At 43.7% G+C, this 18,708-nt stretch overlaps 1 protein-coding gene across 1 annotated transcript in view; it reads right to left on the reverse strand.

The window, feature by feature from the left end:
* The window catches only part of LOC8028364 (protein kinase C-binding protein NELL2), a gene marked incomplete in the record, with an annotated part of 58,704 nt that overhangs the window by 15,703 nt on the left and 24,293 nt on the right, over nt 1-18,708 (reverse strand). The window contains 12 exon segments of the mRNA XM_042293448.1: nt 2,413-2,508; nt 3,880-4,002; nt 5,530-5,667; nt 6,554-6,673; nt 7,266-7,374; nt 9,168-9,244; nt 10,924-11,017; nt 11,200-11,328; nt 12,301-12,383; nt 15,895-15,967; nt 17,260-17,530; nt 18,395-18,535. Of these exon segments, the coding sequence (XP_042149382.1) occupies nt 2,413-2,508; nt 3,880-4,002; nt 5,530-5,667; nt 6,554-6,673; nt 7,266-7,374; nt 9,168-9,244; nt 10,924-11,017; nt 11,200-11,328; nt 12,301-12,383; nt 15,895-15,967; nt 17,260-17,530; nt 18,395-18,535 (1,454 nt within the window).

The raw sequence follows: 18,708 nt of genomic DNA on the forward strand, positions 1-18,708 counted from the left end.
AAGGCAGCTTTAACGAGTAAAAATATAATTAAATGGAGTTTGCCGATGATTTTATTCAGGCATCAGTTCTCCTCGAACTGCTCCAGGCATCACAAGAACGCTTTCACTGCCGCTGCACTCCACTTTGTTTCAAAGCAGCCATAGGATGTTTCGCGTCTCTGCAGTCGTCAACGTTTCCCGAGGTGCCTCTCCGACGTCACTTCGCGTTTACCCTGGTTGCAAGCAAGGTCTACGTTCGCAGCATCCGTGGCAGGGGCAACAACAAGAATGTCCACATTGACAAGCGCACACGAATCAAAGTTATCCTCGTGGCTTTGCCAACACGTTTTCACAAACTCCTGCAGAGATTGTAGCAGCTATGGAAACCGTGTGCTGGCTCGGCAAGCAAGCTCACAATAGATAATTCGATGTGCACAAAGCAGTTGGTAATCTCATCTTCGGGTTGCAGGCGCGCTTTCTCCTACATGAGAAACCTCTCGAACCCCTCCAATATGCTTTGCTTGTTCTGCAAAATGGTGGACAGTGTCAAACAGCCGATACCGGAATGTCTAATTTTTTGGCGATTATGGACTTGGGCCGGCCCTTTACTCAACCATGCAGATCTAAGCGGTTTTAGGCAAACACTCCCAATCTCCCATACGATGCAGATGTGCGCGTATTACGCCGCAGGCGCACATGCATAGGTGCAAGCGTCGGGGGCTCCCAAAGGGATGATCCCCTCTGGGCTCCATCGCTCCCTTTACAAGATTCAGACAATAGTCGTGCAGCGTCAGCCGCCGAGAGTAGCGTCGGAACGTTGACGTCGCTCCCCGCCCGCGTCCACTTTTCGGCAGCTGTGCCTTGCCAGCTCTGCGCTCTGCCCTCTGTCACCCGTTCACACTATTTTCCCAGTATGCTTTTGCCTTGGCGGAGAAGGGGGAGGGAACGCAAGGGTCTTTGTGCACCTCCACGTAGGCTTGCATGCTTTCGGCACAGCGGCTTTCGTAATGAGCGTGGTCGGCTGCCGACACGCTTGGAATAATGCAGTTAAAAATGCATGCATTTCGGTGATTTCTTCATAACGAGGGATTACTGCGTTTCTATAATGTTTGGTGATAGCGATCACCTGAGCATAAAAAATTGGTTCATGCATAACTCATTGCATAGTTAGTCAAGAGTTAGGGTGACCATATTCCTCAAGGTAGAAAACGGGGGGGGGGGGGGGGGGGGGTTTCATTGTCTTAGAGATTGAGATTAGAAGAAACAATTTAATGAAATAACTGTCTTTATTTCAAAACGTCATCATACCGCACTAAACTTTACTCTCTGGGTAAATATATCCCGCCTGCGTCTACGCCGCTTCTCGACGATAGTATGCGGCTGCACATTAAAAAACTATCAACCCACTTGGCCCCACCGTACAACCAGCAAGCCAAGCTAACCCAAGCCGCCGGAAAGGGAGTCGCATTCTATTTAGTTCAGCAATGTTTCGTCGACAAGATTAGTAGTTTTTTTTCTTCTTCAGTGTTCATTGTAAAAAATAAATGTAAATATTGCCAAATGCACAACAAAAATGTTCGAAAAAAATATAAAGTTAGCACGGTCTCTGGATTGAACCTGTGTCCGCTGCGAATGAAGCAGGCACCTTACCACTAATCTACGCTACCTTTTCCCTGTTTTTTATTGCAAATTGAAGCTTTTGGTAACCATTCGTTTTATACCAGACCCACCAAGTTTAGCGTCGCGCGTATAGCCATTGTGAGATATACTTGTAACGAGTAGGCATAGTTTCGGTTTGGTGCCAATTTCGAAACTATGCACTCCTGCGAAAACGGGAAACGATTCCTTATTGGGACAAAAAGACGGGACGGCAGAAGCGGACCTCAGAAACGGGACTGTCCCGGCCAAAACGGGACGTCTGGTCACCCTATCAAGAGTATAACAAACTATAAATACTATCAGAACAAAAAACAGCAACAAAAAAACAACGATGTGGGATATGCTGCCTTTGGTTGATTATCGAACCGACACCAACTTAATGCTCGCTGAAATATGTCTCAAGTCCCTTCCACGACCACTAGTCAACTTATTATTTACATATTCACTGCGTAATTTATCAGGGAACCATATGAAGCCTATTTTCATTTTGCAAAAAGCTTGCATATTTTACCTCATTACACAGATTAGGAATCCATATGGGAGATGTCATAGCACCCAGATGCCAGCTCATCACGAAAACTTTAGTAACAAATTTATCTCTTCAAAATTAGAAAGCACAACGTTAGCCCCTATTCCAAGCACAAACCACATGCACTCACTATTGCATGTCTAGTCACACCATGAGAGGCACTAGCAGTGCACGTCTTGAACAAGCTCAAGCTATTACCATTTCAGGGAAACAAAACGTGGAAGTCGGAGCCCTCAACAACTCACCAATTTCACAGCTGCTTCCCTTGTAACCGCGACGGCAATTGCAAACGTTGGGGGCAGCGCATTTTCCACCATTTAGGCAGGTCTGATTGCATATGGCTGCAAGGCAAGGAACTAACAATAAAACAAAGGCTGTACAAATGTCTCTTCACACCTGCACAACTGTCAACTTTTCTAGTCACTCCAGCTGATCATTAGAATGACTAGCTAGGACATGAAGCGTACAGGGACTGCAGCTAGAGCACGGGGCGAATGGCTGAAAAGACATAAGGGACATTGGAAGATGTCGAAGGGTCAGGTTATGGTTACAAAATAACAGCGTAATCTTGGCCTAAAATTTAAATACAAACAGTAGAATTGGGTAGACACTTTGTGAGCACCAAAACTAAAGAGACCGAAAAATGTTGACAATTTTTGCAAACAGCTGAATGCTTCCTCCTCTATGTACTGCTTCTCCTCAGTGCAAGAAGGAGAGTAGAAGAAAGCACTCAACACGGTGACATAAGAGGATGCGGAGCCAGAGCTTTGGCGGATGGGAAAGCATTAACAAGTCTAGCCAGCTTGATAACGGCACAAAATTCAAGTTGGGTACCATTTCGTAGAGAGATGCCCTACGCTTTCTAGCACATGAATAATTCAACCTGGCACTGTTGCCAGCCTCCCAGTTGTAGTTGTTATGTTCTCTCCCAGTTGTACAGTAGCTGTTCAATGGCACTGTTGCCAAACTCCCAGTTGTAGTTGCCAAACTCTGCAAGTTTTAAAAAAAAACAGCCCAAATTGCCCAATGCAATTGGTTCCTACACAACTCAACTGTTGAAATTCACAGCAGCGCCACGACCAGTAATTGACAAAATTTATAAAAGGACCTCAGGCAGTAGGCTACGTCAGTGGATTCAAGTTTAGGCTACCAATCCCCAAGCTTATAATATGACTGAGAGCATGTCAGAAATTTCGGCGGCACGCCAAAGACCCCCAGGCAGTCCGAACTAATCCTCAGCTTTTCATTAGGACATGCCAGATGCCTGTAGTTGTTTTAACACACCATCCCCAAGATCTTGCATTTACTTTCACAACAACACTCAAAATCAACTCCTTTCATTCATGCTAGAATTATATCCAGGACATCCATGTTAGTATTGGTGCTAAAACGTTTTGGTGGAGCCTTCTATAGTTCCTATCCGTGACGTTGCAACCAGAAATTGTCTCATCACGGCATCATGAGTTGTGATCCTGGCTACGTGTCATCGGTTGTGAACGGCAGGATTGATAACGGGTGTAAAAAGTTTGGGGAAAGTTTGGAGTTGTCGCATTCTTAAACCAACGCCGTCAAAGATGGGAGTCTGACATTGCTGTTATTTCCGTCAATGCAAGCAGAATTTATTCCACTAAAGACGTCTTAGTGAGCACATCGCTAACTGTGAAAAGCCGACCACAAAGACGCTTTTTATTGCGAAAGTCGTTGATACTCACGTTCACAGGTAATACCGTCGCCACGGTAGCCTGGGAGACATTCACACTTGTAGCTTCCCATTGTGTTGATGCACCTTGCATCCTTATGGCAGTTGTGTTCATTGCTAGCGCACTCGTCATGTTCTGCGAAGGCGTGGCAGAGTGATGCGTCATTCACAGGGTCAGCGGACAGGGGACGCAGATTTAAGTATAGTGCCTCCTACTATGTTATCTTAGAAAGGCTGCAGAAAATAGAGGGACGATATGACTGCCAATCCTTGTGGTGGTACTACTCTTGTTTTTGGATCCCTGCATCATAATTGCATAACATCCAATTGTATTTTCTACAGCCTCTGACAATATTAAGGTTAGGTATGCACAACATATTCCTCTTGTTTCTTCTACAGCATGTAGCAATATTAAGTTACGATGGTGTGAAGCTAGCCAAATGAATTATCTATCGCTACTATAGTCTGTTGCAGCTAGGGTCAAGCTCTTTCCACAAAGCCCTCCCATCTTCCAGTTTAGCAGAGCAAATGCTCGAGAGGTGGCGAGTGGAGAGGACACCACCAATCATGGCAAGCAAAAAGCTTTGTACGAGGGACTTGTCCTGCTAGCCTAAACTTGCAGCAGACTATAGTTTCCAAATCAATACTTTCACAAACTAGTGTGAACTTTGGTATAGAAGTATCACAACCCTGCTCCTGTTCACAATTGGGTTCGAAACTTTTATGCGTCACCTATCAAAAGAAAGGTATTTTCTTTTATATCTAGCCACAAGCTTACTTTTGGATCAAGGTGATGTGATGAAAAAAATGCATGCCTATGCTTAGGTAATTAAGCGAATTCTGACATATCACAAGTCCTTGTGACCTTTGCTCACACCCTCTGATCATATTGTCTGAGCACCATTGATCACCATTTTGCATGCTCCTTATGAATCTCCAACAAAACAAATATGCCTCGCTCTCTTGCATCGCACAATTCAGGCAAAAAGAACTCCACAACACAAGCAGCCAGCTGCGAAAACTCGTCGAGTGCACCGTCGACAATTGCAATTCTATATTCGAATCTTTCCGTGCTTCGTAGCTTGCAGTACAGCATATTCAAGTGACCCCTCATCTGGGTTCATCTCAAAATGAAAAATGTTGTTTTGAAGCTCTGGGGCTGAGGGGCGACCTGCGTATTGGTATACTCTCTTAACTGACTGGCAGCTGCGCTGGAACATTAAAAACTATGCAATGCGTCTTCCAATTCTGCCCACATTCATAAAACAACAGACTGCCAGTGTCTTCTATATATCCGAAAGGCACTCTAGATGCATAGCATTCATAGCTCCTCTACCACGCGATGGTATCGTGGGACTCCCAAGTGTAACGTCAAAACTAACCTTTAGGACTCGTCACCGTCCCAGCGCGGGCTTTGGAAACCAAATGTCGTAAACACTGTGAACCCGGGCAGAAACGCAAAAGTGCCAAGAGCTAGCCCTCCAAACGCTACAGATATTTATATAGCTGGTAGAAAATTGTTGTGCGAGCGCAAATTCCTGTTGAGTATCCCGGTAGTGCATACCCCTCCGGTCTCGATTTCCAGACGCTTCCCCCAGCCTATTTAAGCCTCTCTAAGAAACTCCCGGGTTTCCGCGGTCGGCGGGAGACCCGCGGCACATACCTTCGCAGTTGTAGGCATCGACCCTGCGAAATCCTGGCAGGCATTCGCAGGTGTAGGCACCAGGCGTATTCACGCAGCGAGTACTCTCTTGGCAGTGGTGGCCGTCAAATCCTCCCTCTTTCAGGCATTCGTCCACGTCTGCGAGGAACCGCGGAAGTGTAAGCGTAAACGCACTCCCACGGGAAATGGAACAAGACCTCTCACTAGTCGAGGAACGCTCCCTGGTATCGGTGTTGGCTTGCAAAGCAGTGCAGGAGCACACAGACTTTGTAAACAATGACGCAGATACTAGAGAGTGTTTGGCACAGCGTTACGCTTCAATCTATGACTTAGGCTCTGTAAAATAGTGCTTGACCAAAAGAATACTTTACTTAAGGCTGGGTACGGTCAAGAAAATGTGAGGGTTTAGGGAACCCCAGGTCCCTGGGTGTAAGGACTTGTGCATAGCGACCAAAATAATGTTGATATAACAAAACAGAATGTGGAAGCGTCCAGAGGCAAGAGACAAATAAACAAAGCTCGAAACAACAAAAAAAGATAAAGTCTACCTGAAAAAAAATTTTTTCCAAGCATATGTGCACACTTGGAAGAGCGCTACGATGTAATGTGGAGAAACGGATTACTGTTAGCAAAATAATCAAGCCCCTACATTCCAAACCATCATGGCTACTACTCCCAATGCCTCAGTTTAGGTCTCCTTAAAAAGAGTCATACTTTGACATGCCACAGTCAAGTGAGCTAGGGCATTATCCAGCAATATAGAAAAAGCTAGTTGTAGGACAAAGAGAACCTCAGCTCGGAGCACACGGAGTGAACACTAGTATCACCCCAGTGTGATCCAGGCTGAAGACTCCGGGAAAGTAGTAGCACTACGCAGATTCAATTTTTGATCTACACCATGAACCAATGTCCCCATACTATGGCAGACCGACCTTGCACTGTCTAACCTCTAATTTACGAGAGAACTCAATCTCCAAACTTGATCTTTTCCACTGTTAGGGGGTGCGTAGGCCAGTTGACGTACCCTCACAGGACCTGCCATTCCCCTTGTAGCCAGTGTTGCACTGGCAGGCATACTTGGTCTGGAGGTTGATGCAGGTTGCATTCACGTCACAATCGTGGCCCCGACCACAGTAGTCAACGCCTGCACGGGACAACGACAACACCCACGATTTAAAATCAAACCCAGAGAAGATATTAAGTGTTTGGAAGACGCAATGTTCAGACAAGGGACCAACACGCAACAGACGTGAATGTCTTTCAAACTAAAAAAAGCATTGACAATCGCTTTTCTTTCTTTCTTTTTAGACCTGCAGTTTAATATTTTAGTAGGGTTAAAAATATTTCCCCTTACATCCTCATATTTAGTCAATGGGAGAGGAGAAGTGACCATTTGTACAAACTCTGGAATACAAAATGATGTATTGTGTGTACAAAAGTGAGATTAGGGAAACTCTTAATGAGAGAAGTTCTCAGATTTACTTGGCTGACTTCAAAATAAAAAAGCATGGCTTTTTATACAAAGAGATCATTGAGTAAATTTCAGAACTGCAAGGTTGAAAGAGAATAATCTAGACAAATTTTAGACTTTCTAACAAGGCCATTTTGTTGGGAGGCATATATACTTACGAGTACGGCTATAGATTGTTAGATTATAGACAGCCGATGGTTTACGGCAACCAAAAACAAAGAATGTTGATGACGACGCGTAGAGAAGGACGTATAGACAGACACACCTGGACAAAACATGCAGCATTCCCCTGGCACGCTGAACCTTTGAGATTCGGGGCATGTCAAAGCTGGGCATGTCTTCTGGTCAATCCTACGGCATGTCATTTGTCCGTCCTGCAAGATTTGGAGAATCATGTGAACTTTACACTAAAGTTTGAAAAGTTCAAAAATTAGAAGCCAGTAAGAATGGCAGAAAACATGTAGACTATCCAGCATTCAGCCAGCCATAGTTATGCAAGAGCAGATACGTGAAGCCGAAAAACATCCAAACACAATCTGGTTTCAGTTCAAAAAAAGTATCTGTACTATGACTCAATCGAGAAACCGGTGATATCCGGAAGTCACGAAGTATTTGCGCTGGTCACGTAGGGCGGGTCTAAATACAGTCAGGTGTGATATTTATTTCATTAAAGGGCACCCCAATACTATTCGTTAAATCAATTACGAACATCAACACGAAACTTGACGCCGAATTTCGCAAGTACGCAGGGCTGGTCCTGTCGTGACGTCACATTGGGCGTGGTAACGTCCGAGTTGCGGGCGTAGACTTGTTTCCGGTTTTGATCAACATGGTTGGTGGTGCATACAAAAATAATCGTCGAAGAATTGAGCTCCCCTCAATACCGTAAATCTTGTCTTTCTTAGAACGAAATTATTTTACTGAGACAGTAGTCAAGATCTGTCGTGGCCCTCTTTGCACAATGTTACGTCGAAGCCTCAGCCGTTGCCAACGAAAACGCCGCATGTATTGCAGCTGTTTAAAATTGAATGACTTGTGCGGCGGAAGATTAAATATTCTGAAATTGTGAGGCTGCTAGTCCTAAAAGCAATGGTTATGTAATTTGGTCGTTTTCTGAAAGACAAAATTTTACCAGACAATTCCTCTAACCTCCGATTGTATTGTAGCATTTTTTGGTTCATTCGTGAACAAGCACACCATTTACTGCAGTTCACTTCCCCTCAAAGCCACCTGACAAAATTCTTCAGCAAGATCAACTTAGCTATCAAATCCATCCTACAAACCGTACAAAAAACCTCCCAAAAACCTGCCTTTATCCCATTTAGGCATTCCTATCCATACTGCACTCCCAAAGAACAAAGAAAGCAAAAGCCGGAGCCAGTATATATAAAATACTGAGTGACCTGCACATTGATCTCAAAGGTTGTTTGCACAAAGCAGGGGACTCGAAACCCTGGTCTGCGGGCCGGCTACGCAAACTAAGATACCAGACGGAATGAGCGAAACTGCATCGTAATGCAGGTCCCTCTTGTCGTATTATCAGTTGAACATTGCCGTCACTAGCATTACCATTCTTAGTCCCCTGCTTCGCGTCTATGCAACTATGGTAAAATTCCATTGCGTTCTGAAGTACAATACATCTGTGTTTTCTGTCACGACTATTGCATGCTGTCAGCATTAGTTTTATCACTCAGTCTTCAGCACTGCGCGAACGTGCCAGTTTCGCGCTTTGATTTATGCCTGGCGAGTTTTATTGGTCGCAAGTGCTGTGTAATGTCATATTAATTGAATATTAAATTTTAATATGAAGTATATGTAGTTATCCACCTCAGGTTTTTTTTTCTTTTAATACTTTAATATTCCTTTCAGTTTTTTGCTTAGTCTTTCTCTTTTATAGTTACTCTATTTTTCTGGCCCTGGAGACTACGACAGATCGCTAGTCCGTCCCTTTAGCCAAGAAGTTTAGAAACCCCTGGCATAAAGAATGCAAAAGTATATAAAAAAATAAAACAGCTTGCCAGCGTGCTTATGTGTAGGAACAACACCTAAAGATTCAAATGCGGCAGCATAGTAGAAATCTTTCAAACGAGTCTGGTAGTATGAATGCCATCTTTTCCCCGTCAAACTGCGAAGAAAAAAAAAAGAAAAGAAAGAAGAGTTTACTTACGCTGCAGTTGCACTGCACACACTTTTGTGTAACTTGCTCTCCGTGGTCATAGAGAACCTGTTTCAGAAAACAGCGCTCTGAAACACAAAACGGGTTTGTGGGGCATTACATCCCAAAGTTCCAACACCAAAAACAATCCCCCTGCACTGTGCCGCTGCTTTCACTTGAGGACAGACTACCGTATCCTATGGTGTATACTAAGCGCGAAATACAGATTGGTGCGATCGGCACGACATATAGACCGGAAAATGTGGTACTTGATTTGCTAATCAGACGCAAGAGCCACTTGCATAACAAATAGCTACAAGAAAGGTGCATGGCTGACAAACGATTTTGAACCGCAGCCGTTTGAAATCTGCATCGTTTGAAGATGGCCTGATCTAGACACATGCTCTCTCACTCCTTCGCTGCAGCACTCATGGGCAAATACTTAACGTCAGTGAAAGGTTTAAGAATTCAGTAGACACTCCACAGCTTTCCGCATTAACACGTGCAGTCAAAACCTAGCAGAGGGCAGCGAGCGAGTCACCGACTATAGCGCACATCACATCTGCACAGAGGTAATGTCTTGCACCAACCTGTGCCACAAGCTGGTAAAGGAACTGTGGCACATATTTAAACCCTGTGTAGTAAACTTTTCAAGCATCTGGTATTTAAGTCCTGAAGTGAACACATCAAAGCAAAGCCTCCTGCAATGCCTTCTCGAATCTCCAGTAATTTCGGACTCCAAAATCAACAACAAGTATGACGTAACTCTCTCAAGAGGGCAGCGGTGAATTCGACGAGATGAGTAGACCACTTGTTAAATTAGCCAGGCACCAAACGACACAAGCACGATTACGCGCCCCGCATGTGCTGGCATCTCAGCAGCAACTCTTCTAAAGCAAAAATCTAAAACAAATGACACATTGCCCATGCTTTGTTTTGGGTATTTACTTCTGATCTTTTGTACGGATAAGGTGAGCATGTGCAGGGCATGTGCCCATGCTCCCGGCACTCTCCTTGGCGCTTGGGTAATTTGCCAAAAGGTCAACTGGATTTCTCAGCAGTCTGCTATTTCACTGCAATGTAGCGATGCATGCAGGAAAAGGGATTTATTTTTTCGGGCAGACGTGCAGCGGCAGTTTTCTGAAAATGTTTCCATCTTTGCACGCAATTTTGTGGCTATGCACTTGAATACACTCTTTTTGTAAGGAGCCAACAGACCTTTCTCGAGTTCAGAGCCACCAGGGGTGGCTCAAAAAACAGTTTTACATACGACAAACTAAAGGCGGTCATGAAACTGTATTTCATCGGGCAACACCCCTTTCGCACGTCACGGCAGTTGAGAGTTGGTACCTCGATCACCTCATAAGTCTTTCTCCATTTGTTTGTTTTATTGGTGCAAACATAAGAACTGACGAGTACAAAGCTGCGACACAACTCTCTCGATTCAATTTCACCACCGAACGGCTTTAGAGCCAAACTTGTGCCAAAAGATTGATTGGACCATATTCCGAAAAATAAACGCTTATGCAGCTGTCGTATCCAATTTGTGCGTTGCATTGTACCAATGTCTCGAACGTACAGGCCTCGTATATAGGTATTCTCCACTGGGTAATACCTTGAACTTCTTCTTCATCTGCCTCAAGAAGGCTGCCAATAGTTTGGCACAGCTACTATAAAACTGGCGTGATAATAGTGATCAAAGTTCCCAGACTGAATTTCTTAAAGGGATGTATTGGTGCCCCTAAACAAGGAAGGGGAGTATACTCACTGAGGCAGCTGGGGCAGCATTCTCCTGGCTGGAGAACGGGGTGCTTGCAGGGTGGCGTGGGGCAGCTGATTGGCCGGCACTCCACTTTTCCTTGCTGCGAGAAAAAGGCGACCGGAAAAGAGATACAGAACGACCGCCACTCTGCGGAAGACACGGCAGCATCATTGACAAGCAAGTGGGTCTTGCAGCGAGGCTGAGACCTCGAATGTTTAGGCATGCATCTTTGTACGGTGTCTATGGAAGTTAACACGTCGGAGGGGAGCGAAGGGTACTCACAGCACAGGTGCAAATATCACAGTCCTGCTTCCAAATAGAGCCATCGGGCCGGACCGTACCGTTGACTCGGCAGCTCTTTTGGCATTCGCATTGTTCAACCGAAGCTATCCTCTCTTCAGCCTCAATTAACTGGAAATTTGGACACAAAATTGCAGTCAAACACTTTGGGGCCTACTAATTAAAATAAATTTGGAAAAAAAGAAACTTTCCATATTCACATTTTACAACACAGCTGGACTACTAAAACAAGTTCTGTTTTTCTTATAAACTAAATTAATAGCTTTATTACTGGTGCAAATGCAGGGGCATTAAAAGCTTACAACTTTTTTATTAGAGTAAAGCAAAGTAGTTGTAAACCCATGATAGTAATACACATCTTTGAGACACTGATATAGTAGAATAAATGACATGGTAAAGATTCCTTGGTGCATTAATTTTACAACAGCAGACACTGTTAGTGCAAACCCAACATTGGCGCTTTTTTGCAGATTTAGGCCCCTAATAGGGAGTATTCACTGGACAGCATATTTAAGGGCACTGTTTAAGACGCATGTCAGAACGAGCACACATTAACAGGCTGCTAAGACCGGCAACCCTGATGGTGTGGAATGCACATTGCGAAATAACTGTGGAAGCTCGCTACCAGCACTTGCTCAGCAGTCGTGCACACAGCTATGGCTACCAGGGAACACTCCCCATAAGGACTCACTGCCCCACTAGTAGTCCATGGCTGCAGTTCGACTAAAAAAAAAATAAAACGTAATTGCTCGTACGGACTAACAATGCCATGCTACGAGTAAAAAGAAAAGCACTAAACATTACACAGACCAGTAAAAAGAAAAAGCAGATTGAGCACTTGAACGTAAACATTTTTGACAGAAATCTTTCCGGTTAGGAAAATAATAGACTGACTGAAATTCAAAACTCCAACCAAAGTCCTTTTGCTTTGTCCTGGGCCTTTCACATCGAAGAAGCGCTTTATTTATTGTGCCTTAAATTTTGGGCCATTTTTTCATCACCCCATGCTCCAGACTGAATGGGGCCATTCAAAGTCCAGTTGTGTCAAGATCGTGCAGGAAAGGAAACTCAATCCAAACTTACCCTCTGCGTCAAATTTATAATGTATGTCTTTAGTTGATTCACAGACTGCTGGAGCTCCTGAAACTGGCCACAGGTCGGGCACTCTGCGCGGCAAAAAAAGAAAAACAGTTTCACTCGGCGATTTCGAGAATCCTATGCAGGTTCAATACTTTACACAGCAGTATAGTAGTAGCTACTCCAGTGTTACCTAATCCCAAATAAATTTTCTGCCACTCTCCATCTCGTTATAACTTGGAACATGGCAAAGTCCCGGTCTCACATTATCGTTACGGTTTCAAGTTACTATGAAACAGAGCAGTGCTCAATAAATTCTCGATTTGAGTGTCGAGGTAAAAACTGCCTACATTTTAGATTTTGTGGAAAAATGGATTAATACAGGATTTAAAAAGAAAATAAGCAGAGATTGCTTCTTTCGGTGCGAACTGGTGTCGTGTCAGCCTTTTAACTCGCCACTACTGCGAAAAACTCCCGGTAACTTCACGTTCAGAGAGAACAAAACCACCCTACAAAAGTTTTCTTTTTTCACGTTACAAAACAAATTACAAGTGGGGAAAGGCAGAACCCAAAATTTTTGGGCTATGCAATTGAGTGCACCATCCAGTTTAGTATTTAAACACAACTTTTCTAATGACACTTGAAATTCCTCTTCTGCTCTATGTAGACCCAGCACAGAATTGTGATAAATGATGACACTCAAAATTTTTGACTTGACTTATTAATTTAAGCGAAACAAAATTAACGGTGGTTTTATATTTAATCAATACTGAATTGTTATTATATATACTTTCACACGAGTAATTGAATACAAATGAAGCAACCCTATAGGGACAATCGAGCTTGCCCTCTTAGCAGCGATGAGATTACCCCAGAATTTGCGCCAAACTGTGCAAAAGTGCTCACCATGCTACACAGCCAGATTGTTACAGTAGGCTTGAGTAAATTTTGAGAACTTTCAACAATGTACTATTTGATCTCATCTCTATCAAACACTGACAGTACTCTGAAGTTTTGCAATATTTCTCATGTGCATCGTCTGTCCTGGCAGGTTAGTCGTCCGTCCTCGTGTTTTGTGGGCCTTCCCTTATTTCTAGCTAGCGATACTACAAAGCAAGCTCTCTATTTAAAGTTAGCGTCATTAAGTGTGCTAGTGAAGTGACCACCGCAGAATGGACATTGTAATTTTGTGTATCTTGCTTCACCGCAGCACACCCACGTGCTAAGGGGAAAGCATTCTTCCAGAAGAGAGGGACATGGCACACAGGTTTGAATAAAGCTGTAGCAATTATAATAATAGATTGAAATATTGAGACAATATCTTTTTGAGACTAGATTTAGCAAGGATAGCCGAGTATTGCAAAAAGGTTTGTATGGGCTGCTCTATATGTTTGCTTTTTATGTCAACTTTCCCGTTTAATTATTACCTTTATATGGTTTCATCTCTGTTTGAGGGCACAGTAAAACTAAATTTGCAGGAGCAGTGGACAGAATCTTGGGAACAACCTTAACCAGTCTGGCGGGATTGTTTTTAAGAAAGCACATTTATCAATCACATACCAATGTTTGTTGTTATGAAGTTCGACGTATAAAATATTTGTTCATAATCCGATACAAAAGTTGTGTTTTGATATCTGATTTAAGTATTCCAGTTTTATTTGATCCTTTAAAATTTGAACAGCACCAATTTGGGCACTCTAAATTTTATTTTAACATTATTTCAGTGGAACATACTATTTGCCTTATCCTCAAATCTGCACTGAAAATATTTATATATGCACTGCAGTTCATACTCTTCATCAATCAGCATCTTGTTGCTGTATTTGGTGCTTCTACGCACAACCAAGCAGCTTGTCCTTTGTTCGAGGGAATTGTGATAGTGATGCTAACAAAAGGTTTCCCAGAAGGGGGAAGGCAAACTAGAAGTGTTGTGCGAATATTTGCAATTTTGAATAATAGTTTCAAATGAGACGCTATGCAATATTCGCTTCGAGGTGAACCGCGATATTTGTACCTTTCGTATCGTTGATTGCGGCGGGTTAGCCCCGTTGAGTGCGCTTCTCACCGAGCACTTCTGCACTGCGGGAAAGCAATACCCGCGGAGCTCGCGGGCTTCGTGGGTATTGCTTTCCCGCAGTGCACGTGTTCTTGGTGAGAAGCGCACTCAACGGGGCTCACCCGCCGCGATTATGAAAGAATATGTGTTAGGTAGCGATGTCTTGACAGCTCGCGGCCATCACTCATACTCGATTTGTTTTGTAAAATACGGGATAGAAGAAATATTTTTGCACATAGCAAGCAGATTTATAAATCCCCTCTATAAGTATAGCTGCGAAAAATCTTTGGTTTACATGCCACGTGCACAGTTGATACTTATATTAAAATTAACTAAGCTTAGTGTTGGAGAAATGGAAGATTGGGACTCGGAAAAAATTTTCACGGAGTTCAGCTGAACTTTCGTTTAAGCATGGTGTACAGCAGTGAAAGACCCTCAGAAACTACTACTCGATTACTAGATTGGAAAATACCGCGTGGGTCAGAAGGATCGATGGCCGTTTGAAGGGACGACATGAATCGGGTTCTTAACGTATTGATTGTACTAGGAGTTAATACAGAGGTGCCTGAAGTTGGTGGACGCTTTCGCTAAAATTGTGCGAAAAAATGGCTCACCTGAGTAAATCAAGAAAAATCAAAAACTATGTTTTCCCTGCACCTTGCCTACACACTAAACATATTATGTTACTGTGGCGCTTATTTGGGCCAAATGAAGTGAAGAATACGTAGGCCAATTCTATTTTCTTTCCATTTCACAAAGTTTTCAATCGTAGTAAACGCCAGAAAGCCCATTTTCTGACGATTTTGAGATAAAAGACGTAGCAATATTTTTTCCATAGACAAAAACATTTTTTTATTTTCTTTCTTTTGACTCCAGAGGTTTTATATATTCATACTCTCAATGAGTACGCCAGCTTCGAGCAGCTCCGTAGTAAATCCAAGCGAATTAAGTTAATAAACCGATCTATGCGGTTCTTTCAAACCGCCATCTATCCATCTGATCCATGCGGTATTCGTCCAAAACCACCATTTGCTTCGAATTTGCTTTGAACCAGAAATCCACTATTCACACATGCGTACAAAGTAGGCATTGCATTTCAGTTTGAAAGGCCAATGCAGAAACCTTAATGCAATATTAGCAGTGGCATGAATTAAAATGAAGTGCGTGCTCATGATCCAAAAGTTCCCTTCGCTACCCCAAGATAGACTTAGCTGCTCCAGAAGGTGCTCCAAAATGACTGACCAATCGCATCACTGCATTAGGCAAATGAACTTGATTGGTGCTTTAACTGCCAACTATACATAGGCCAGTCAGTAACTGTGGAATATATATATTTTTTTTTTTGCAATGAGCTATGGCATTCTCATGAAATGCATTAACGAGTCCCATTAAAAAATAATTACCATGACTGAGCTTAAGACTTATTTTAAAATTCTGCTTCCCAGAGCATGCACTAGATTATCCCGTGAAATTGAGTAATCCAACAGAGTATTGGATTTTCTTCAACAGTATGTCAGAGAGGTAAAGTTAATGCTAAAACATACCTGTATCTAATTGAGGACACTGGAGAAGAAACCCGTGAGGTCGGAACACAACTTTGACATCTTGTAATACACCCTGGAACGAGATGCCACAGTTAGCGCAAGGGCGCTGCTCTAGAAAAAATTGAGGCAACAGTGCCATATTTTCAGGTGGTAGTGTCCCCAACATGAATAGATTCCGCCCAGTTTGAGGCAGTTCTCCGGGTATCGACACATGCAGCCAGACAAACATTGGCCTATATTAATACGGAATGCTACTTCCTATTTTTAGAAAACCACCCAGCGAGGCCAGCAGCATGGCCAAGCAATTCATGCACTCTCATACATATCCAATGCTTTCCTACAGTTTTTGCTCACACATCTACTGATGGTGCTTTGTATCGGAGGAAATGTGACCAGTCTACAACATATATGGTAGACGAAAAAAAGAGTGAATCCAGACTGTCACAACTTCTAACGATGCCTTCTATAGGCACTGGCATGTAACTAATACACCTCTCCCATTCATCAAAACACATGCTGAAGGAAACTTGTTTACATTACGGTTGAACAAGTAAAATAATCAGGTGTTAATTGCACACTTTGTGAACCTATTAACCACAAGCTAACATAGTAGTTCTGTGACAAGCAAGCCTTTTATTAGCTGTACCCCCTATAATCGAAAAGGAACTTTAATTTGGCTAAATCCACAAATGAGAACAGTTGATATCTGAAACATAATGTAGTAAGTACTACCGTAAAATACCGGGTGACTGCCCACTCAAAATTTAGAGATAATTGCGAAAAAGGGGGGATGGGCGCTTGTTTGGTCATCAATTTTACATATTAATGTACTGTGCATATTTTTTTAGATCTCAGAAATTTGGATATGGGTGCTTAATGTGGAATGGGCAGATGCGTGGTATTCTACGGTATATAGCTATGTAGGTGCCGAGTTTTAGGGTTGGATAGTATTGCTAATGACACAGAAATAGACAACTGGACCACTTCTGGGTTCAACTGACTGCAAGCTAAGAAAAAGATAAGCCATAGGTGACTAGCAATACGTCATGATGAGGACAGCCTAAATAAAGGCAGGCACACGCACAAGAAGAAAAATAAAAGACAACATATGGCAGACAAAGAATGACAGGCAGGTGGATTTGTACTTTGTACCACTGGTGAAGCCAGTTACTTTTTCTGGGGGAGAGAGGGGGAGGCATCTTGCATATTGTGGGGGCTGCATTGGCTGCATTTCGGATTTCGAGGGAGAGAGGGTGTTCCCGCCCCTACCCTCCCCCTCCTGGCTACGCCATTGGTCCATACTCTCACGACTCGTTCAAAACCTCCATTAATTTGGGTCCAACAACAAGAAGCGGCACGACTCACGTTAAAATAGTAGTGCTTCAGGTTCCTCTGTCCCAACCAGAGGGACAGGTTCCTGTTTGCAGTGTTCAGGTCTAGCTTCTTTATCACCCGAGAATAGATGCGGTTGCAGTCCACGAACACCTCGACACTGTCACCGCTGAGTGCCACCGCCAGCCTGTGCCACGTGTTGTCCGCCAACCGGTAGGGGAACGTCTCCACCAGCTCGCCGTTCGCGTGGCTGTAGTGCAGCCGGATCTCGTCCTTGCGGCCGCTACTTTGAAGTTCGAAAAACCTACGGGCAGGAGCGCAACAACTACAGTTTCTCAAAATGCCAAGAACTGCGAAAATAGAGCAAATGGTAAAGACTGGTTCCATGGCAATTCGATAGATGGCGCCAGTGTGCCAGTGCGTAAGTGCGTACCCTCCTTGCAAGTGATGACAAGCAGTGACAAGGAAACGCGAGAAACCCGAGCAAATGTAAGGACCAATCTTAATTTACACGCATATGTCATTTATTTCCTCTAACCAAAATGCCAATACGCTCCACGCATGATTTAAGGTTGAACACCTCGAATCGGGCGAGTTGGCCAGTTGGCGCCACTTAACATAGAGAGGTAACCGAATGCATACAAATGAATTTACGGGCTAATTGGGCGGCGGCTTGCGCCACCTAGCCAGTGAGGCATTCTTACACGTACCCACCCTGTTCTGAAAGGGTTTTGGTCCCTCTGACATACTGAGCCACCGACAGCTTACGAAACGAAGGGCGTGGAGAATCCCGTGTATCTTATCGCTTCGCAACCAGTAAGATTGCGGCACTGGCCGATAAGGACGTAGAGGAACGAATCCCGAACCAGAAAGCGCGAACATAACAAGTCATGCCGTCCCCTGACTTTGCGGAGCGCAAGTTCACCTGCTTCTTGCACAGGGGTTGCGGTGATATCCAGAACGCCAAACTCCTTTTAACTGATTGTAAAAAGTTGTAGGTAGATCTTAGGGCATCTAGCATTGAGGTATACCCACTATCCTTCTAATTATAGCTCGGCGTCGTTCTGACATCACCGCAACCCCTGTGCAAGGAGCAGATGACTCGCTCTCCGCATAGGGACAAGTCCCACTGGGCCAAATGTTCGGGGACTGGAGCAATTCGACGTACCTATTTGCCCCCTCCGAGAAGGAGAGGATGGCGCCAACGTTCCTGAGTTCTTGCTTTATAGTTGCTAGCATAGTGAATTCTGTGGAGGAGGAAAGGAGCCTGGCTGCCCTCTGGTAGACGTCCATAGGCAATTGCACTTTTCTGGATCGGCCTAAAATCAAGAAAAGAACGAAAAGAACAAAAAGACTTGCATGAAAAAAAAAAAATCTTACACTCTGCCACACAATTTGCTACACGCGGACATTTTCCCGCTAAATTTAGTGGAGAAATTTTCGCTCTGGATCTAGCGGTGCCGATTTATTGTTTTACTAAAC

This window comes from Ixodes scapularis, unplaced genomic scaffold (assembly GCF_016920785.2).
Source record: "Ixodes scapularis isolate PalLabHiFi unplaced genomic scaffold, ASM1692078v2 PGA_scaffold4__175_contigs__length_147842914, whole genome shotgun sequence".
NCBI lineage: Eukaryota > Metazoa > Arthropoda > Arachnida > Ixodida > Ixodidae > Ixodes > Ixodes scapularis.